The 22,854-nt window shown below is 40.8% G+C and overlaps 1 protein-coding gene across 2 annotated transcripts in view; it reads left to right on the forward strand.

The window, feature by feature from the left end:
* The window catches only part of LOC138810882 (protein adenylyltransferase SelO-like), a 42,458-nt gene that overhangs the window by 18,557 nt on the left and 1,047 nt on the right, over positions 1–22,854 (forward strand). For both annotated transcript variants that reach the window (XM_069998280.1, XM_069998279.1), the window contains 7 exons: positions 1,400–1,529; positions 7,084–7,128; positions 7,236–7,317; positions 7,470–7,562; positions 11,145–11,224; positions 12,946–12,989; positions 14,401–14,480. In XM_069998280.1, the coding sequence (XP_069854381.1) occupies positions 1,400–1,529; positions 7,084–7,128; positions 7,236–7,317; positions 7,470–7,562; positions 11,145–11,224; positions 12,946–12,989; positions 14,401–14,480 (554 nt within the window). The remainder of the gene's footprint in view (positions 1–1,399; positions 1,530–7,083; positions 7,129–7,235; positions 7,318–7,469; positions 7,563–11,144; positions 11,225–12,945; positions 12,990–14,400; positions 14,481–22,854) is intronic.

Here is a 22,854-nt window from a genome sequence, read left to right on the forward strand (position 1 = left end):
AATGCTCAATAGGAAATGTACTCATTACCTTACACATGTAACTGTAACCCCTCTGTTGAGCATCTTTATATAAAAATACGTACTGCCGGGCGCTGGTGGCTCACGCCTGTAATCCTAGCTACTCAGGAGGCTGAGATCTGAGGATCTCAGTTCAAAGCCAGCCCTGGCAAGAGAGATCGTGAGACTCCTATCTCCAATAAACCACCAGAAAACCGGAAGTGGCGCTGTAGCTTAAGTGGTAGAGCGCTCGCCTTGAGCTGAAGAGCTGAGGGACAGAGCCCAAGCCCAGAGTTCAAGCCCCATGACCGACCAAAAAAAAACATACTAATCAAAAATAAAAAATACCAAAAAATTATAAATGAATGAACTGAAGTATAGTAGACTTTATGGAGGGCACAAATAATATAATTCTTTAGAAAGAGTAGATTGAAGCTGAACAAAATAAGTACCAGGAAATGAGTACTTGCAAGGGAGGGGGGAAAAGGGGAGAAGGGGAGAAGAATGAACTGGGAAATGGGTAGAATGCAGGCAAGAATGCATTGTGTATGCCACAGAAGTGAGACAAATAAGGGAAGGGTGAATTGAAGGGAATGAAGATGTTGAGAGGGTGACACAGATCAAGAGGGATTGTATACACAAATTGCTTTGCTAAACAGCAAAAAGTTAAATACATAACCTACAAGTTAAGAAAAGTAAGGGAGGGGATAGGGTGGGAGATGTGAATGAAAATGTTAAAAGGGATGACATGGAGCAAGAGGCACTGTTATTTATAAACTGCTTTTCTAAATGACAAGTCCTTTGTACAACTATTAAGGATAATAAATTTTTTTCAAATGTATTGATCTATTCAGCAAATGTTCATATTTTATTCATTCATTAATTGATTGGTGGATGCCAGTAATGGGGCCTGAATTCAGGGCCTAGATGCTGTCTTTTAGTTGTTTTGTTCAAGGCAAGCATTTTACTGCTTGAGCCATACCTCCACTTCTGGCTTTTTGCTAAGTAATTAGAGATGAGTCTTATGTACTTTTCTAAAAGCCTAGGCTGGCTTGAACCACAATCCTCAGATGTCAGCCTCCTGAGTAGCTAGGATTATGGGTATGAGCCACTGGTACTCAACCAGATGTTTATATTTTTAAAGCTTTTAGTGTATATGAATAGTATTAAATGTTTCTATTACATTTTAGTTAAGTATTTAATGCCAGAAAATGTTTACCTAACAAATATAAACTCATTAAGTATTAAATATAACTATATAAATAATATATAATAGAAATAGAATATATAAATATTATATAAATTATATATAAATAATATATTAAATACAAACTTAAAATTATAAAGAAGGTATTTGCTATAATTATCCTCCTATAAAGCTGTAATATTTTGTTTAAAACAGATTTTGTACCAAACACATCTGATAATGAAAGAAGATATAAAATAGGAAATCAAGCCAATATTGGAATGTTTAATCTAAACAAGTTGTTACAAGTGCTGAACTTGTTGTTTGATCCTATGCAAAAGCAGCTGTGAGTAAATCCTAAATCTACTAATGATATTAATGTCAAAATGTATTGCATTACAATCACTGTAGTCAAGCACAGTGGCTTATACCTGTAATCCTAGCTGTTCAGGAGGTAGAGATCGGAAAGATCACAGTTTGGGGTCAGCCTGGGAAATAAGTTCAGGAGAACCATCTTTGTCAATAGCACGTTGTGGTCACATGCACCTGTTATTCCAGCTAATGAGAGGTTGAGATTGGGAGGCTCATGGTTCCAGTCTAGCCTGAGGGGGAAATGTCTGTGAGACCCTTTAACAGAAAAAGTAGGCATTATAGCACATGCCTTTCATTCCAGCTATCATAACAAGTATCAATAAGAGGATTACAGTCCAGAGCACCCCAGACCCCCCAAAAAAGATTCTATCAAAAATACACATATCAAAAAGAGCTGAAAGTATAGCTCAAAGAGTAGAGTGCCTGCCTAATAAGTGTGAAGCCCTGAGTTCAAACTCCAGTACCACCAAAATGAATGTGTTGTGTAGTATATTAGTAGATAAGTACTATCTCCTAATGCATGAGTACTGGGAGAGAGGGGTTTGGAATTTTCAAGGAAGGAATAGTAAACACATAAAGTCTTGGATATTAGGCCGTTGCCTAACATATAGCTGGCAAAGATCTTCTCCTGTTCTGTAGGCTGTCTTTTTAGTTGCTAACTATGTCCTTCCCCATGCATAAATATCATTTTTTTTTGGTCATGGGCTTGAACTCAGGAACTGGGTGGTGTCCCTGAACTTTTGTACTCAAGGCTAGCACTGTACCACTTTGAGCCATAGCACCACTTCCAGTTTTCTAGTGGTTAATTGGAGATAAAAGTCTCATGGACTTTTCCTGCCTGGGCTGGCTTCAAATTGTGATCCTCAGATCTGAGCCTTCTGGATAGTAGGATTACAAACGTGAGACACTGGTGTCCAGCCCATGCAGAAACTTCTTAGTTTGATACAATCCCATTTGTCTATTCTTTCTTCGATTTGCTCTGCTCCTGGAACTTTACTCCCTGCCTATGTCAATATATTTTAATGTTTCTCCTACTCCTTCCTATTTCATGGTTTCAGGGCTGATGTTGAGGTGTTTGATCCATTTCAAATTGATATTAGTACAGAGTGATAGGAAGGAATAGATAGAGGTCTGGTTTCAGTATTCTGCATGTGGATATCCTTTTCCCTAACACTATCTGTTCTTTTTTCCATCCTATGTTTTCGGCTCCCTGATCCTTGACTGTAACTTTGTGGGTTTATTTCTGGGTTTTCTATTCTGTCCCATGGGTGCTCAGGCTTGTTTTTGTGCCAGTACCAAGCTGTTTTCATTACAATAGCTAAATAGTAGAATTTGAAGTATTAGAATTGTTGTATGTCCAACATTATTATTATTATTATTATTATTATTATTATTATTATTATTATTATTATTGCCCAGAATTGTTTTTGAGATTTGGTCAGGACATTTTGTGATTCAATATGATTTTTGGATTGAAGAATAACATTGAAATTTTGATGGATATTGCATTGTGTTTGCAGATTGCCTTGGGCAGTATTGCCATTTTCACAACATTCTGTCAGTCCAGGAACCTAGAAGATCTTTCCATTTCTGAATGTCTTTTTCAATTTCTTTCCTCAAAAATTTGTAGTTTTTTTTTGTTTGTTTTATTTTGGGTCCGGTTGTGGGCCTGAACTCTGAGCCTGGGCTCTGCCCCTCAGCTCTTCAGCTCAAGGCTAGCGCTCTAACACTTGAGCCACAGCACCACTTCTGGCTTTTTTGGCTTTTTTTTTTTTTTTTTGCTTATGGGTGCTGAGGAATTGAACCCAGGGCCTCAAGCACGCAAGGTAAGTGCTTTACCACTGAGCCACCTTCCCAGCCCCCAAAATTTGTAGTTTTTGTTGTAGGTGTCCTTCACTTCTTTGGCTAGGTTTATTATTAGGATTTTTTTTTTTTTTTTTTTTTTTAGGGAGGGGTGACTATTGCAAAAGAGTTGCTTTCCTGATTTCACTCTTGATTTTATTATTGCATATAGAAAAGCTATTGATTTTTGTTTTGTTTTTTTTTGGGTCCGATCGTGGGGCCTGAACTCTGGGCCTGGGCACTGTCCCTCAGCTCTTCAGCTCAAGGCTAGCACTCTACCACTTGAGCCACAGCGCCACTTCCGGCTTTTTTCTTTTTGCTTATGTAGTGCTGAGGAATCGAACCCAGGGCCTTGAGCATGTAAGGCAAGCGCTCTACCACTGAGCCACCTTCCCTGCCCAAAGCTATTGATTTTTGTGTATTGATTTTTATACTGTGCTATTTAGCTAAAGTTATATATTAACTCTAGGAGCCTAGGGTGGAGTCTCTAATATCTAGAATATACAAAGGGCTTAAGAAACTGAACTGTCAGCGAGTCAGCAATCCAACTAATGGGGAAATGAGCTAAACAGAGACTTCTCAGAAGAAGTAAAAATGGCCAATAAACATATGAAGAAATGCTCAATATCTTTGGCCATAAAGGAAATGAAAACCAAAACAAGACTGAGATTCCACCTCACTCCAGTTGTACTCCTAACTACTCAGGAGGCTGACATCTGAGGATTGTGGTTTGAAGCTAACCTGGGCAGTAAAGCCTGAGAAACTCATGTCTCTACCAAAAAAGCGGGAAATGGAGCTGTGGCTCAAGTGATACAGCTCTAGCCTTGAGTACAAAAGCTCAGGGATAGTGCCCAGGCCCAGAGTTCAATTCCCAAGACTGGCACACACAAAACAAAAAGAATACAAATAATAACAGATGATGGTGAGAATGTGGGAGAAAAAGATCCCTAATGCACGGATGATGGTAATGTAAACTTGTTCAACCACTCTGAAAATCAGTTTGGAGATTCTTAAAAAAAAAACTAAACACAGAACCCATAATCCAGCAATTTTTCTCTTGGGCATTTATTCAAAAGATTAGAAACTAGGATATAGTAAAGCTACCTGCATAATTGTGTTCATTGCTTCATTATTCACCATAGCCATAGTATGGAAACAGTCCAGATACCCTTTAATGGATGAATGGATCAAGAAAACATGGTGTATATATAAATAAAATTCTATGTTTCCGGGCTGGGAAAGTGGCTCAGTGGTAGAGTGTTTGCCTTGCATGCGTGAAGCCCTGGGTTCAATTCCTCAGCACCACATAAGCAGAAAAAGCCAGAAGTGGCACAGTGGCTCAAGTGGTAGGGCACTAGCCTTGAGCTGAAGAACTGAGGGACAGCGCCCAGGCCTAGAGTTCAGGCCCATGACAAAAAAAAAAAAAAAGAATTCTATGCTTCCATCAGAAAGAATGATATTGTACTATTTGTAAGGAAATTGAACTATACAACTTGTGGGGGAAGAGAATCAGGAGGGAAAATCTGGGAGAAAACAAGGGAAGAGGTGACACTGTTCAAAAAGAAATGTGTTCATTCCCTGACTTACGTAACTGTAACCCCTCTGTACATCATCTTTACAATAACAATAAAATAATAAAAAGAAACTGTCTGGATGGAAATGTGGCTTAGTGGTTGAGTGCTTGCCTAGTATGCATGAAACCCTGGGTTCAATTCCTCAGCACCACATAAAGAGAAAAAGTCAGAAGTAGCACTGTGGCTCAAGTGGTAGAGTGCTAGCCTTGAACAAAAGAAGCTCAGAGACAGTGCCTAGGCCCTGAGTTCAAGACCCAGGACTGGCACAAAAAATGTGGTGTATATATACAATGGAATTTTACTCATTCATTAGGAAGAATTAGATCATTTGCAAAGAAATCAATCGACAGTTCTTTGCAAATGCCAGAGGAGGAGTTAGAGGAGATATGGTCAGAAAGGTAAAGGGAAGGGGTGGGATTTGAGAATATTTTAAGTTTTTGTATCACTTGAAATAAATTTAGAATGCTGAGATAGACTATTTAAGGATGAGTTTAAGATTGCTCTTTAGTTTCTATAATAGGTTCTATAATAGGTTCATTTTTTAAATATTCAGACAAAGAAGATATTAATATATTGGGTGAAGTAGTTTGAGTCTTAAGATGATTGTAAATTGAAATGGACTCCAGGAAATGGAAACAAGAAGGTTTTCTTTGTTGCTGTTTTCATTTTCTTTTTGTCTTGTTTGTTAATTTATCTGTCCTTGGGAGGGTAAGGGGGAGTGGGCATAGAAATGGAGGGAGTTGTAAACAAATGCAGCAGTGGTACTCACTAGACACTATGTTGAAAATGAACTATACAACTTGTAGGTGGAGATGGGAGGAAAAACTGGGCTAGAGTGAAGAAAGGGGTGACATTGTCCAAAAAGAAACATGCTCTTTACCTGACTTAGGTAACTGTAATCACCTTTGTAATGACAATAAAAATTTTACAAGAAAAAGCTTGATACAAATACCACATTTCTATGACTGGCTATTACAGACGCATAACAACATTTGTCCTATAGACTACTTATTTATAGTGATGACATGATTTGACTTGTGTGGTATCCAAATCTTTGAATAAGTAACTTTATAGTGACAGTTGTCTCTATATATGATATGTGATTAAGCTAGAATTAGTAGGCTAGAATTACAAGCATGTAATCTCTTTGTTATTTTTAATATATGTATAGGATGCATATATGTATGTATGTATGTATGTATTCATCTATCTCTATCTATCTATCTATCTATCTATCTATCTATCTATCTATCTATCTATCTATCTATCTATCTATCTATCTATCTATCTATCTATCTAGCTATCTATCTAGCTATCTATCTAGCTATCTATCTAGCTATCTATCTATCTATCTAGCTATGTTTTCTACAGTGGTCAGGGGATCAAACCCAGGGTCTTACACATGCTAGACAACCACTCTATCAGTTCCAGCCCCAGGCCTCTTTTTTTTGTTGTTGTTGGTTGTGGGGCTTGAACTCTGGGCCTGGGTGCTGTCCCTAAGCACTTCAGCTCAAGGCAAGTGCTCTATCATTTGAGCCATAGCACCATTTCCGGTTTTCTGGTGGTTTATTGAAGATAAGAGTCTCATGGACTTTCCTGCCCAGACTGGCTCTGAACTGTGATCCTCAGATCTCAGCCTCCTGAGAGTTACAGGCATGAGCCACCAGCACCCAGCCAGACCTCTTTTTTTGAGACAAGGTTTTGCCATGTTTCCCAGACTGGTCTCAAACTCACAATCCTTCTGCCTCCCAAGTGTTGAAATTACAGGTATATGTGTTGCCATTTTAATAGAATGTAATTTAAGAATGTTTAAGTTCATTTAAATTATTTTGTGCTAGTATTGGGGCTTGAATTCAAGGCCTAGCACAGTTGCTTGGCTTTTTCACTCAAGGCCAGTGCCCTACCTCTTGAGCCATACTTCTAGTTCAATTTTTTTGCTGGTGTATTGGAGGTAATAGTCTCACAGATTTGTCTGCCTGGGCTGGCTTTGACCTAGATCCTCAGACCTTAGCCTCTTGAGTAACCAAGATTACAGCAGTCATCCACTGACAACTGGCTCAAGAGTGTTAATTTTAAATTATGGTTTATCTGTCTTTCCCTTTTATCCCCTAGGGCTGCTCAGATGCTTGATGGATACCCTGCTCTTTATTATACAAGGTTTGTCATTTTTGAATCTGGATGATGAAGTATCTTGGTTGGACAATTGGAGGACAGTTCATAGACTAGTGAGAATTGTAATAATAAAATGGCCCTTCTCCTTTTAGATTTAGAAAATTATTCAAAGCTAAATTGGGATTACTTGGAGAAGGAGAAGGTGATGATGAATTAATTGCATTTCTCTTACATGTGAGTTTACATTTACCTTCTTTCTGCAAATTCTGATAGTATATGTTTATGGCTATGTTTATATGTTCTAGCATATGTTTATATGCTATCAGAATATCCCAATAGCATGTTTTAAAAGAACTGGGATCACTACATGTGATTGCTTTCTTTAGCTCATGGAAAAGACAGAAGCCGATTTTACCATGACGTTTCGGCAGCTCAGCGAGATTACTGAGAGCCAGTTACAGGAGCTCAACATTTCCCAGGTAAAAGCTGTGCCACTTGGCTGTTTCCTTACTCAGTTATTCGACAGGTATAGGCATATACTTTACATAACACAAAATCCCACTCAGGGATTTTAAAAAATAAGTAATAGATTTGTGTCCTTGTTATGGTTCAGTTTTAGAATAATTCTATCTTTCTAGAAATATCCTTGTGTCCATCTGCAGTCAACCCCTGCTTCCATTTCCAGTACCAGACAACTGCTAATTCACTTTCTGTCCTTAAAGGTTTTCACTTTCTAGATCTATCATGTACACAGAATCCTACAAGATGGGATCTTTTGATCTACTTTCTTCCCTTGGCATATTTTTTAGGCTTAGCCATATTGTAACTTACTTCAGTTTTTTTATTCGTTATTGGACAAATAACTCCTTGTATAGGATATACCATATTTTTCTTGTCTAGTTAGCAGTTGATAGACATTAGGCTATTTCTACTTTTGTGCTATTATGAATCAATGCTACTATGAATATTTATAAAAAGTTTCAGGCTAGACACTAGTTGAACTACTGGATCCTTTAACAAATTTATGTTCAACTTTTAAAGAAAATGATGAATTGTTTCCAAAGTGACTGTTAGAATATGCATTATCTCTTGATTTCCATGCTAAACAGTAATGGAATAATGGAATGATATTTAGGAAACAATGAGGTAGAGGATTACCAGAGTCTTACTTACGTCGTATTTAGAAGCACGAATTTATTTATAAGGCCTAAATATGTGTGTGTGTGTGTGTGTGTGTGTGTGTGTGTGTGTGTGTGTGTGTGTGTGTGTGTGTGTGTGTGTGTGTGTGTGTGTGTGTGTGTGTGTGTGTGTATGTGTGGGCACACTGATCCTGGCACTTGAATTGGGGCCTGGGCTCTCTTTGAACTAGTGCTAGTGCTCTACCACTTGAGCCACAGCTCTACTAAATTTTTTTTACAGGGCTAATTGGAGACAGGAGTCTTTCAACTTTTCTTGCCCAGGCTGGCTTTGAATCATGATCCGCAGATCTCAGCCTCCTAAGTTAGCTAAGATTACAGGTGTGAGCCACCAGCTCCTGGCTGGGCTAAACCTTTTAGATGGAAAACACCTAATGGTTTTTATTATTGTTGAGATTAAAATCTATTTTTATTTCATTTTTGCGGCACTCAAGGCTTTGTACTTGCTAGGCTAATGTTTTACTACTTGAACTGTGCCTCCAACTTCTTCAATGTACTTGGAATCATCTCTAGATAGCTTATAATGTCTAATGCAATGTAAATAGTTGCTAGATTGTGTTGTGTGGGGATAATGCCAGGCAAAAGTCCGCACATGATTTTTTCTGCATATTTTGGATCTGCAGTTGGTTGAATCTGCTAGTGTGGAACCTGTGGATAAACAGCATTGGATGTCTTTATTTTTAAGAGGGAAACATTTACTAACAGAAAAAGACTGCTGGATGCTGGTAGCTCATGCCTTAGCCATTCAGGAAATTGAGATTTGAGGACTGCAACTTGAAGCCAGCCCAGGCAGGAAAGTCTGTGAGATTCATCTCTGGAAGTGGTGCTGTGGTTCAAAGGTGTAGAGCACTAGCTTTGAACACAAGAGCTCAGAAACAGTGCCTAGGCCCTGAGTTCAAGCCCCACAACCATTCAAAAAAAAAGACTAAAATAAATGCTGGAGAAGATATTATGTTTGTTTTGAAGGTTTAATTCCCTGACATTCTTGATCTATTTGTTAAAATTGTCTCAGACCTAGAATCACAAGATTTAACATTGAGAATGGACCTTAAAGATCAATTCACTTTACAATATGAACACATATTACTTTCTAGATTGATGTAGGAAGTTATTACAAAGTCAGAAACAGAATCAGAATTTCCTGATTCTATCAGATCTGCTTTGTTAATTTCCTAAGTCTTTCAGATCTTTCTTTGACCTTCCATTATTTTACTGAAAATCAGCCCCTATATTCACACATAAGGCAAGAAAAGATGGATTTTACTCAGTATTTTTAAGGGGAAGTTTACTGTAGTGATTGCAGGTTAGATGGCTGCAGATCTAGCCGTCACTTGCTTTACCTACAAGAGAGAATCACCACTAGTCACGTGGACTCAGGATTTAGTGATCAGTAGAAATATATCCATCAGAGAGGCTCTGGTGATTCTCTTAATCTCAGTCCTCTGGTTTGGGGTGTAATCTCAGGCAGAGTTCATCTGAGGTTTACAGGAAAAGCTATTGTATTGCAATCGGTATTGGCAAGAGATGTCAGCTCTTTATGGACTATTCTACAGCTATCACACAGGCATTTGTTTTCAGTGTAGAAAGGGGAATTAAACTGGTTTGGTAGGAAAAAACATATCAATTATTATTATTCCAGTAGGTAAGGATTATGCTAATTATAAGGTAATACTATGCTTATAGATATGAAGTAGCTCTGTGTGTGTGTGTGTGTGTGTGTGTGTGTGCTGGGATGACATCCAGGACCTTGTGAATACTAGGCAAATGCTGTACCACTGTGCTGCACCTACAGTCCTTGGTTTTTCTTTTGCAAGGTCTCACTGTATAGCTAAGGATGGCCTTGAACTCAAGATCCTCTTGTCTCTGCCTCCCAAGTGCTGGGAACACAGGAGTCTGGCTCATAGACTCATAGACTGCATTTTGTATGTGTGTGTGTGTGTGTGTGTGTGTGTGTGTGTGTGTGTGTGTGTGATGTGTGTGTGTGTGTGTGTGTGTGTGTGTGTGTGTGTAAGTGCTGGTACTAAGGCTTGAATTCAGGGTCTGGGTGCTTGCTGTTCTTTAGCTTTTTTGCTTAAGGTTAGTGCTCTACTACCTGAGCCAAAGCTCTACTTCTGACTTTTTGGTGGTTAATTGGGGATAAGAGTCTCATCAATGTTCCTCTCTGGGCTTACTTTGAACTTCCATCCTCAGATGTCAATCTCTTGAGAAGCTAGGACTACTGGTATGAGCCACTGATTCCTGGCATGTCTTTTTTTTGGGGGGCGGGGAGGGGAAGGTCTGGTCGTGGGGCCTGAACTCTGGGCCTGGGCACTGTCCCTTAGCTCTTCAGCTCAAGGCTAGCGCTCTACCACTTGAGCCACAGCACCACTTCTGGCTTTTTTCTTTTTGCTTATGTGGTGCTGAGGAATGGAACCCAGGGCCTCATGCATGCAAGGCAAGCGCTCTACCACTGAGCCACCTTCCCAGCCCTCACCCAACCTTTTAATTTCCATTTCTCTCTTAAGGGTGAGAGAAGAGATTGGTAGGGGAAGGATGAATGAGAATGTTGAAAGGGGTGATATAGATCAAGACATATTGTATTTATGAACTGCTTTGTTAACTAGCAGTTCCTTTGTACAACTACATAAGGATAAATCTAAAAAATTACAAAATAAATCATCCCATTCAATGGATTTCTACAGATTAACATTTTAAAGTGAATGATAAAGAAAACATATTCTTTTTTATGTTACTTCTACTTCAACTTGTATTCTACAGAGTCTGGCAAAGTTATTATTGAAGAATCTAAAGATATAAAGGAACATGAAATTAAGAGAAACTGAACAATTACTAGCATAAGCAATGTATTGCTGTTTTGTCATTTAGCAATTCTGGGCATTGAAGAGAGTATCGGAGCATGAACTTTTTCCGACCTGGGTATCCCAGTACCTTCTGAGACTGAAGAGGTAATGTCATGTAATCACTCCCTGGAAGTATGTGATATACTATGCCATCGCCATCCTGCAAGTTATCTCTCTGCCTTCCCAGTTTTCAGCATTTCTTTTCCACCCCTGGGTACTCTTTGCTGGATGAAGCATCTGTGATAATATTTCACGTGTGCAGAATGTTCACCTGTCCCCTCAGCTCTGATCACATGGCTCTACATGCTTCTAGAGCCCTTGTTTTGAAGCTGTACAGGAGGGCCTTTGATGATTACTTAGTGTCACATCTGATGCAATTGCAGGAAGTCACTTTGTTTCTTGACTCACAATGAGTCAGAAGCAACTAATGTGAAAGAGTAAAGCTGCTGGAGGTACTGATATTGAAGGGAGGATGGAGAGCCAGGACCACAGCATGTTCAGAAGCAAACAGCCCTTCACAGATTAATGACCACTGAGGACTGCCAGTGGCTCTATGACTGTAATCCTAGCCACTCAGGAGGCTGAGATCTGCAGATCATGGTTTGAAGTCAGTCTGAATAGGAAAGTCTGTGAGACTCTTATCTCTAGTTAACTACTCTTATCTCCAAAAAGGAAAAAAAAAAAAGCTGGAAGTAGAGCTGTGGCTCAATTGGCAGAGCCCCAGGCTTGAGCAGAAGAGCTCAGGGATAGTGCCTAGACCCTGAGTTCAAGGCCCAGGACTGGCACCAAAACTAGTTAAAGAGAGTCCTGAGCAGGGTAACAAGTTAAATTATGTCCAGAAAACTATGTTTAAGCCTAGGAAAGGTATCAGGTAAGTTCAATTAAACTATTTTTATTATCTTTAGGTAGTTGGACAAAGGGGTAACGATTCAACAAACAGTACAATGTATCTTGATCAATATCACCCCTTTCATAATTCTCCCCAACCCTCCTAACCCAACTTAGACTTTTTTAGACAAAATGTTTTTTAATTGGTTAAAAGAAGCTTAGATTTTTGTGAAAATAACTAAATAAGGAAGGATCTTATAAATTGTCTAATCAGACTTAATAACTACTCAAATAAATATATCTCACTATGTCTTCTTTCCTTCTTTCCCATCTCTTTCAAATACTGACTTGATGTGATTTGTTGTTGTTGTTCTGGGTTTAAACTCAAGGCCTTGCATTTTGTCTTGGCTCAACTACTTGAGTCACACCCTCATCTTGTTTTGCTTTAGTTTGCTTTTGACAGGCTCTTAAACTTTTGTTCTGTTCAGAGTCAAAGAGCAATCATGTTACCTCTGAGTAACTGAGATTACAGGTATGAATCACCACACCTGGTTTTTTTTTTTTTTTTGAGGGTCTAGTCGTGGGGCCTGAACTCTGGGCCTGGGCGCTGTCCCTCAGCTCTTCAGCTCAAGGCTAGCGCTCTACCATTTGAGCCACAGCACCACTTCTGGCTTTTTTCTTTTTGCTTATGTGGCACTAAGGAATCGAACTCAGGGCCTCATGCATGCAAGGCAAGCGCTCTACCACTAAGCCACCTTCCCAGCCCCACACACCTGATTTTTTTTAAAAGACTGAGCATATTGCTAAGGCTTGCCTGAGCTAACCTTGAGACATAATCTTCTGTTTATATATTTCAAGTAGCTGAGACCTGCACCACCTTGCGCAGTCCTTAGTATATTTTTTGTCAATACTTATCATGTGATATATCTTCCTGTTTGAAAAATGTAATTTAAAGGGATGATGGTTGACTTTGCCCTCTGTTTTATTCATTTTTTTAGTAATATGAATGACACAGATTCTGAAAGAAGGAAAAGAATGACAAGTAAGTATTCCTTTTGAATTTAACAACTTTAAAGATTATTATATAAAAGCAACATTTATAATCTGAACATAAGAAAGACTAAGGCAGGAGAATTTGAGTTCAGGGCCAGTCTGGTAGCTTGGGCTACAAACACAAGAGAAAAAAAAAAAAAAGATCATGGAGAGATGAGGAAATCGGTAGAGAGAACATGAGTTTTGTAATCTAGACTATTAAATTCCATCTCTGCAACTTTTTAGCTGTCTGTCTGAAAGATATTTCACTCTCCCCATCTGATGACTCATAGCTATACTAAACTGGTGATATTTTAAAAGGATGTAATGATGAACATGCATATATGTGTAAAGAATCTTATTATAATGTCTGGACCATAATACACATCTAATAAAGATAGGTTAAAAAAATAGTTTCAGGAAAGACTTCAAATAGAGAGACACAGTGCCTAGATGTCTGTGTATGTCTTGGTACTGTACTTGAACTCAGGGCTAGAAGCTCTACCTTAGCTTTTTCTTTCAAGGTTGGCATTCTACCACTGAGCCACAGCACCACTTCTGGCTTTTGGCTGGTTAACTGGAGATAAGAATCTCATGGACTTGGGGCTGGGAAGATGGCTCAGTGGTAGAGCACTTGCCTTGCATGCCTGAAGCCGTGGGTTCGATTCCTCAGCACCACATAAGCAAAAAGAAAAAAGCTGGAAGTGGCGCTGTGGCTCAGGTGGTAGAGCGCTAGCCTTGAGCTGAAGAGCTGAGGGACAGCGCCCAGGCCCAGAGTTCAGGCCCCACAACTGGACCCCCCCCCCCCGCCCCAAAAAAAAAAAAAAAGAATCTCATGGACTTTTCTGCCCGGGGTTGGCTTCAAACTGTGATCTTCAGATCTCAGCCTCCTGAGTAGTTAGGATTATAGGTGTGAGCCATTGGTACCTAGTTTGTTACAATAATTTTTAAATATAAAATACACATTACTGTCAGAAATTCAGATTTATAAAGTATTTTGTCATATGGCCCTCCTGCTTATTCTTGGGCAGCACATACAGTCTTCAGAAGTTCATGACAAGGTTTTATTCTGTGCTGCGGATAAATAAAGGCAGCACCTATTTTTATTTGGTTATTTGTTTCACCCTCCATCTTGTCTACTGGGCCTAATTCAGGTGAATTATCTGCTTCATTTTCAACTAACATAGTGAAGTAAACCAGATTAATGACGAAAACCCCAAAATAGAACAGAACATATTGATCAAAATGTTCCCAAACTATTGTTCTGTTCCAGAATAATAAATACACAACATTGTTTTAAACATTTGAAATTAATCTTTCTTTTAGGAACCTTCAAGCAAAGTTTTAAAAGATGAACTAATTGCATTTGGCTAGGGTTGATTCAGTGATTTATTGTTCTAAGATGTCCTTCTTGGTTTCAGCTGTTAACCCCAGATATGTGCTGAAAAACTGGATGGCTGAATCTGCTATCCAGAAAGCAGAAAGAAATGATTTCTCAGAGGTAAGATTGTTAACGTTTCTCACTGATTTTTATTAATGTAGAATATATTGTATTTTAAATATGCTTAATTGTATGTGTGTGTGTGTGTGTGTGTGTGTGTGTGTGTGTGTGTGTGTGTGAATGTGTGTGTGAGTGTATATCGGTCCCAAGGCTTGAACACAAGACCTTGAATTCTCACTTGGCCTTTTCTCTCACAGCTGGTGCTCTACATCTTGAGCCAAACCTCTACTCTGGCATTTTTCTGGTTAATTGAAATGAAGAGTCTCTCTGACTTTTCTGCCAGGGCTGGCTTTGAACTATGACCCTCAGATCTCAGCCTCCTGAGTTGTCAGGGTTACAGGTGTAAGCCAGTGGCACCTGGCTTAAAGTTTTAAATATTTATTCTCTACAAAAACCTTCTAACAAGCTGATTCTACTGTTTATTATTTGTGTTTTGGTATTTGGATTTCAGTCTTTGGAATCTAGCCATGCCTGAGTTGAGAGTATGGTTCTTTATAGATGATTAGCATTCATTTCCGCCAGGTTAGAATTAGCATTTGCTTTTGCTGTGATACTGCCAACCTGGGCCCATCATAAATTCCTTATGACAGCAAAGAAGATGAACAAACTAAGTCTACAGGCATCAGTGTGAATGAATCTCACATAATAAAATGCAAAGCAAAACAAGCCAGTAAGCTAGTTTTGTATAAACAGGGTAAAGCATTCAAAATCATTTCACCAATATGCAGTATGACTCCAACTGCATTTCCTTTCTGAAGCAGAATGAGGACACACAGGTGCTCATTGCATTATTCTGCATATATGGTCAAATCTTTCATAGTTAATTATTTCAGTGTATATCACAGAGAATGAGGTTTTTGCTCAGAGTTAGAATGCTTGTTTGACATACACAAGACTCCACACCCGGCAGCTCAAAAACAAAAATCCTGGATGCCAATAGTTCATAGCTTATAATACTAGCTGCTCAGGAGTTTGAGATCTGAGTACCATGTTTCAGAGCCAGCCCAGGAAGACAAATGTAAGAGGCTCTTACTAAAGCTGGAACTGGAGATGTGGTTCAAGTAGTAGAGTACTGGTCATGAGCAAAAAAGCCAAGGGAAAGTAGAGGTCCGGAGTTCAAGCCCTAGAACTGACACAAAACCCTTTAAATGCCTTTTTTTTTTTTTAAGAACAAGAATGGCTTTGGCACTGTGCCACCGCTTTCCTGTCCTGCATTTGGGACAGACTGCATTGAGGATCATGACACATGCACTCTCTCTGTCTGGAACTTCAAAGGCTCAAATCAGGCTCAGGGTACCACACTGTCCAGTCACTATCAAATGAGCAGAGCTGGCATGTGAGGGAAGCAATTTTTGCTACTTCTAATTTAAAACTTGCATCAGCTGTTTATTTCAGTAGTTGAATGAGCTTGACAAGTTATAGATTTTTCCTTTTCAGAAAAATAGAGTATTTTTAGATGGAATCTTTTCATAGCACAAAGGAGAAACAAAGGGAGAGGAGACAGCCCGGCACTTAGAATTAAATAAATTCGTCTAAGCTGGGGAGACTAAGCAGCATTTGTTATAAGTTGTTATATTTATTATAAAAGTTGCATTTTTTCCTTTCCATCTCCCAAATTATATTTGAGTAACAATGTATTGCTTACTGGGGGGTGTGGTGGGATTTCTGTCTTTCTTTTTTGTCTCATTCTAGGGGCTAAATCTCAGGGCCTGGGCTCTATCCTGAGCTTCTTTTGCTCAAGGCTAGTGCTCTACCACTTTGAGCAATAGCTCCATTTCCAGCTTTTTGCTGGTTAAGTGGAGATAAGAGTCCCATGAACCTACCTTCCTGGGCTGGCTTCAAACTGTGTCCCCCAGATCTCAGCCTCCTGACTAGCTAGGATTACAAGTGTGAGCCAGCAGCACCTGGCTTGCAGGGAGATATCTCAGGTCTAGGTCAACATTTCAATTGATCACTTAGATTAACCTGATGTTGAGCATGAAATCCAGGACCTCATTCATGCTAGGCAAAGTTCTCTACCACGGGCTGTGGTAGTCTAAGTCCCCTGTTGGGCCCCCTTACCACAAAGAGGTTGGGATAAGCCCAGAGCTTATAAGAGAAGCTTTGGCTTCCTGTGCAGGTGTTTGTGCAGCAGTCTGGGCAGCAGTCCAGCTTGTGTGTAAGGAAATCAGTCACACCGGGAAGATGCAGGGACCATCCTCACTTAGAAGTGACACACTCCACAGAAAACAGGACCTCCTGAAACAATTCTTTTTTTTTTTTGGTCCGGTCGTGGGGCCTGAACTCTGGGCCTGGGCGCTGTCCCTCAGCTCTTCAGCTCAAGGCTAGCGCTCTACCACTTGAGCCACAGCGCCACTTCCAGCTTTTTTCTTTTTGCTTATGTGGTGCTGAGGAATCGAACCCAGGGCCTTGAGCATGCAAGGCAAGTGCTCTACCACTGAGCCACCTTCCCAGCCCGAAACAATTCTTTCAATCCAGTTTCCAAAGACTGTATTAGCAGCCAACCCTCGGGAGAGCAAAAGCATAGAAGAATGGTGTTGGAAGCTGTCATTTCTCACAGCCCACAGGCTCTTGTCACTCATGGTCCAATGCTAGATTCCATTCCCATACCTCCTGATCAGGTTACCAGGGAACAGACTTAGAAAGTTCCCTGGAGGTCACATTCCCAGAAAGAAGAGAGAAAGGATTAGTATGTGTAGCCACAGTGCTTACACCTGTTTTCACTTCATCACATACTGAGAAATCCCTTAAAGCAAGCTGCTGTGGAGCAGTCTAAAAATCTGTCTAGCTGCTTTTACCCTAGTAGGTGAGATTGATAGGCATACACTTACCTTCTACCAAAGCATATGGTTGGAAGATACCCAAGGAGAGATCGCAGAGGGACTCTAATATCATGAACTTATGATGATGCAATCCTATTTAAAAATTAGTAAAGCCAAGCATGGTAGCACATGCTTATAGTCCCAGCACTTGAGATGTGGAGTAAGGTGCTCCGTCAAAAAAGCAAAACAAAACTGATGATTTGTGATAATGTAAGGAGCTGTGAGCGCATGCTTGTATCTCTGGAACTTCGGAGGCCAAGTCAGGAGGAAAAAATGGACCCTGATATCTCTCAGCACTCTCTCTGAACTTTTTTTTTTTTTTTGTCGGTCGTGGGGCTTGAACTCTGGGCCTGGGCGCTGTCCCTCAGCTCTTCAGCTCAAGGCAAACACTCTACCACTTGAGCTACAGCGCCACTTCCGGTTTTCTGGTGGTTTATTGGAGATAGGAGTATCACAGTCTTTCCTGCCCGGGCTGGCTTTGAACCGCGATCCTCAGATCTCTGCCTCCTGCGTAGCTAGGATTACAGGCGTGAGCCACCAGCTCCTGGCTTCTCTGAACTTTTTTATTCAGAGGTATTACTCTACCACTTGAGCCACAGTTCCACTTTCAGCTTTTTTTTCGTGGTTACTGGACATTGGAGTCTCATGGGCTTTCCTGCCAGGGTTGGTCTTGAACCAAAATTCTCAGATCTTAGCCTCCTGAGTAGCTAGGATTACAGATGTGAGCCATGGTGCCTGGCTGCCTTCACTTTATTAAAATGAATAATCATTCACACTTTTGGTTATGTTCTTTAGAGGCAGCCTTACCTAGGCTGGTCTCCAATTCTAGGTTTCAAGCAATCCAATCTTCCCTCCCTCAGCTTTCTGAGTAAAACTGCAGTCATTTGCCATCACATACGTGGCTCAAGTGGTAGAATGATAGCTCTGGAAAAAAAGTTCAAAGACAGTGCTCAGGCTCTGAGTTCAAGACCCAGAACAAGAGAGAGGAGGAGGGAGGGGGAGGGGAAGAAGAAAGGGAGAAGAGAGGAGGAGGTGAAGAGAGAGGGAAAGAGAGGGAAAGAAGAAGAGTAAGGGAAGGAAGAGGGGGGATGGAAAAGGAGAGAAGGAAAAAAGAGGGAAAGAAAAACAAGGGGAGAAGGGAGAACTGGAGGAGATGGGGAGGGGACAGAAAGAAGAAAAGGGAAGGGAGGGAGAAAGGGAGAGAGAGGACAGGGAGGAGGGGGAGAGGGAGAAGAGGAAAGGGAGAATGGGAAAACAAAAAGCAAGAAGTCAAATAGAGTAACTAGAGTGCATTCAAAATGAAATCGAGTAACTAGAGTGCATTACTGTTTATTGATCTTTGTTTGAGACAGGTCTTTTGATGCTGGCCTCAAATATCAGGGTCCTATTTTTCCTCCTGACTTGGCCTCCTAAGTTCTAGAGATACAGGCATGCGCTCACAGCTCCCTACATTATCACAAATCCATCAGTTTTGTTTTGCTTTTTTGACGGAGCACCTTACTCCATAGCTCAAGTGCTGGGACTATAAGTATGCGCTACCATGCTTGGCTTTACTAATTTCTAAAAAGGAGGATTGCATCATCATAAGTTCATGATATTAGAGTCTCTCTGAGTTCTCTCCCTGGGTATCTTCCAACCATATGCTTTGGTAGAAGGTAAGTGTATGCCTATCAATCTCACCTACTAGGGTAAAAGCAGCTAGACAGATTTTTAGACTTCTCCACAGCAGCTTGCTTTAAGGGATTTCTCAGCATGTGATGAAGAGAAAACAGGTGTAAGCACTGTGGCTACACATACTAATCCTTTCTCTCTTCTCTCTGGGAATGTGACCTCCAGGGAACTTTCTAAGTCTGTTCCCTGGTAACCTGATCAGGAGGTATGGGAATGGAATCTAGCATTGGACCTTGAGTGACAAGAGCCTTTGGGCTGTGAGAAATGGCAGCTTCCAACACCATTCTTCTATGCTTTTGCTCTCCCGAGGGTTGACTGTTAATACAGTCTTTGGAAACTGGGTTGAAAGAATTGTTTCAGGAGGTCCTGTTTTCTGTGGAGTGTGTCACTTCTAAGTGAGGACGATCCCTGCATCTTCCCGGTGTGACTGATTTCCTTGCACCCAAGCTGGACTGCTGCCCAGACTGCTGCACAAACACCTGCACAGGAAGCCAAAGCTTCTCTTATAAGCTCTGGGCTTATCCCAACCTCTTTGTGGTAAGGGGGCCCAACAGGGGACTTAGACTACTCACACAGAGTTGGTGTTACAGCCAGTGGTAGAGAACTTTGCCTAGCATGAATGAGGTCCTGGATTTCATGCCCAACATCAGGTTAATCTAAGTGATCAATTGAAATGTTGACCTAGACCTGAGATATCTCCCTGCAAGCCAGGTGCTGCTGGCTCACACTTGTAATCCTAGCTAGTCAGGAGGCTGAGATCTGAGGGACACAGTTTGAAGCCAGCCCAGGAAGGAAGGTTTATGGGACTCTTATCTCCACTTAACCAGCAAAAAGCTGGAAATGGAGCTGTTGCTCAAAGTGGTAGAGCACTAGCCTTGAGCAAAAGAAGCTCAGGATAGGCCCTGAGATTTAGCCCCTAGAATGAGACAAAAAAGAAAGACAGAAATCCCACCACACCCCCCAGTAAGCAATACATTATTGCTCACATATAATTTGGGAGATGGAAAGGAAGGAAATGCAACTTTTATAATAAATATAACAACTTATAACAAATGCTGCTTAGTCTCCCCACGTTATCTAATAATAAGTGCTAAAAGTACACATCTTGGCCTGAGATGTATATTTTTAATTTTTCTTTTTAACATTAATTTAAAAAAATGACCTGTAAGTACAAAGAGGTTTCAGTTCAATGTGTGAATTTAATGATACAAGAGTCTTAATAAAATAATCATGGTCATAATGTAAGCTCTTACTTGCCTACTTCAATGCCCATGTTTGGTTTGGTGTGGTTTGATGCAAGTACTAAGCCTTTGAATTCTGGGCCTCACACTCTTGCTCAGCTATTTTGTTTGTGATAGAGCTGGTGCTCTATCACTTGAGCCACATCTTTATTTCCAGGGTTTTTTTTGTTGGTTGCAGGACTTGAACTCTGGGCCTGGGCACTGTCCCTGAGCTTTTCAGCTTAAAGCTAGCGCTCTACCACTTGAGCCATAGCACCACTTCCAGTTTTCTCGTGGTTAATTGGAGATAAGAGTCTCATGGACTTTCCTGCCTGGGCTGGCTTCGAACTGCGATCATCAGATCTCAGCCTCCTGAGTTGCTAGGATTACAGGCATGAACCCCAGTGCCATTTCAAGCTTTTTACTGTTTAGTTGGAGATAAGGGACTACTGACAGAGCTGGCTTTAAACCTTGATCCTCAGATCTCAGCCTACTGAATAAATAGGATTACAGGCTTGAGTCTCTGGTGCCTTGCTAGATCCTCACATTTTCACTGCCTTGATGAGTTCCCTCAGGGTATAGTAGCTATTGGCCTGTGGCTGATAGTCACCTATCTGGCTTTTGAAAGCTGCACCAATTTTTTTTTTTGGGGGGGGGGTCCGGTGGTGGGGCCTGAACTCTGGGCCTGGGCACTGTCCCTCAGCTCTTCAACTCAAGGCTAGCGCTCTACCACTTGAGCCACAGCGCCACTTCCGGATTTTTCTTTTTGCTTATGTGGTGCTGAGGAATCGAACCTAGGGCCTCATGCATGCAAGGCAAGCGCTCTACCCCTGAGCCACCTTCCCAGCCCGTCAGCCAACTTTCTAGGAACTGTGTCTCAACTAAAGTTAAGGCCTTTGGGGAGAATGTGACCTCTCTCTAGCTCCCTGTATCATAGAGTCAGAGTTTTAGCTGTGGCTTTTGGGTTACTGAAGCCAACCGCGATCTTTGTTTTGAGAGGAGACACCTCATGTGCACTCTGAAGTGAAACTGTGGTCCTATCCTATGCTCACTCCCCTCTTCTCTCTTTAAACTGTCATTGTCAGCAACACTCTCTTGGCATCTGCTCAGGCCTCTTCTCTTGGGTGTTTCTTGAAAAAGCCAGAAGAAGATGTCAAAAGAAAGCCCTGACCACCAGCTGTAATGTTGCTTGACCATAATACTAACGCAATGCCCAGATCCATCTCTATCTCTTGGCTTCTCAGCAGTGGCTATAGGTAGAGGACATTCTGTAGTAGGCGAGTCTTCTGCTTTCCATGTGCAGAGGTTACTTGAACATTTAATTTATACCGCAAATGAAAACCTAGGAGCAGAAGATGACAGACACAGAGACAAGCTGTGAGTGAGTTTCTGCGCACCAGGGTTCGCATTCCAGACGATGGAACATGAGTCATCTGGGTTGGGGGAGTTCCCTTTTCTCCATTAAGACAGGGTGATGTTGCTCTTACTTTAGAATTTATAAACCTAAGATGGTACATTGTTGACAGATTAAAATTTGACATATTCTCTGACCAACAGAAGATATGGAGGCTGGAACAAGGAAATACAGTTTAGTGAGGATGCTAGCCAAAGTGTAAGGAGTTTCGTAGAAATATAAAATATGGTTGAGTTTCTGTATGAATGTGCCAGTACCAGGCCTTGAACTCAAGGCCTGAGGCTCCTACTTTGAGATGTATTGTTGAAAGATGCTTCTTTGATGTCTGAGTTTGTGACTATGGGCAAAAATCATCATTGGTAAGTGACATGGACTAGAATTTTTGCCCTTGATCTGTCAAGATTACAAATCATTAAAATTCTTTTTATTCTTGTAAATATTTTAAATTAAGTGATGGTACTGGGGCTTGAATGCAGGGCCTCACACTTTCCCTTGGCTTTTTTTGCTCAAGGCTGGTGCTCTGCTACTTCACCCACACCTCCACTTCTGCTTTTTGCTGGTTAATTAGAGATAAGAGTCTCACAGACTTTTCTGCCTATGCTGGCTTCAATTATAAGTGTGGATCCACCAGCCCCTGGCCTTTTGTAAATACTTAAAAAAATTATAGTTCTCTTATTGCTGTGAAGGAATCTGGAAATGCCTGAAGTGTATTTGTAGTCCTCATAGCCCTATAGATATTCACTCTCTTATTTTTTGAGGATGTTGTACTTGCTGTGAAATAATAAAAATTCTAAGTAACAGCTGTAGTTTCAGGTTTTAATAAAACAAATGGTAAGCAGGTCACTAGTGGCTCATGCCTGTAATCTTAGCTACTCAGGAGGCTGAGATCTGAGGATTCTAGTTCAAAAGCCAGCCCAAGTGCCCCCCCTCTCTTTCTTTTTCTTTTTTGTCAGTTGTTGGGCTTGAACTCTAGGCCTGGGTGCTGTCTCTCAGCTCTTCAGCTCAATGCAAGCGCTCTACCACTTGAGCCACAGTGCCACTTCTGGTTTTCTGGTGATTGATTGGGGATAAGAGCCCACGGACTTTCCTGCCAGGGATTGGCTTTGAACTATGATCTTCAGATCTCAGCCTCCTGAGTAGCTCGGATTAAAGGCATGAGCCACTAGTGCCAGGCAAAACTGTTTTTTTTTTCTTTTGTCATTCATATTGGGGAGAGGGTCTTGAACTGTCCTGGAGCTTTTGTGCTC

Source organism: Dipodomys merriami, unplaced genomic scaffold, assembly GCF_024711535.1.
Source record: "Dipodomys merriami isolate MVZ:Mamm:240054 unplaced genomic scaffold, mDipMer1.0.p SCAF_51, whole genome shotgun sequence".
NCBI lineage: Eukaryota > Metazoa > Chordata > Mammalia > Rodentia > Heteromyidae > Dipodomys > Dipodomys merriami.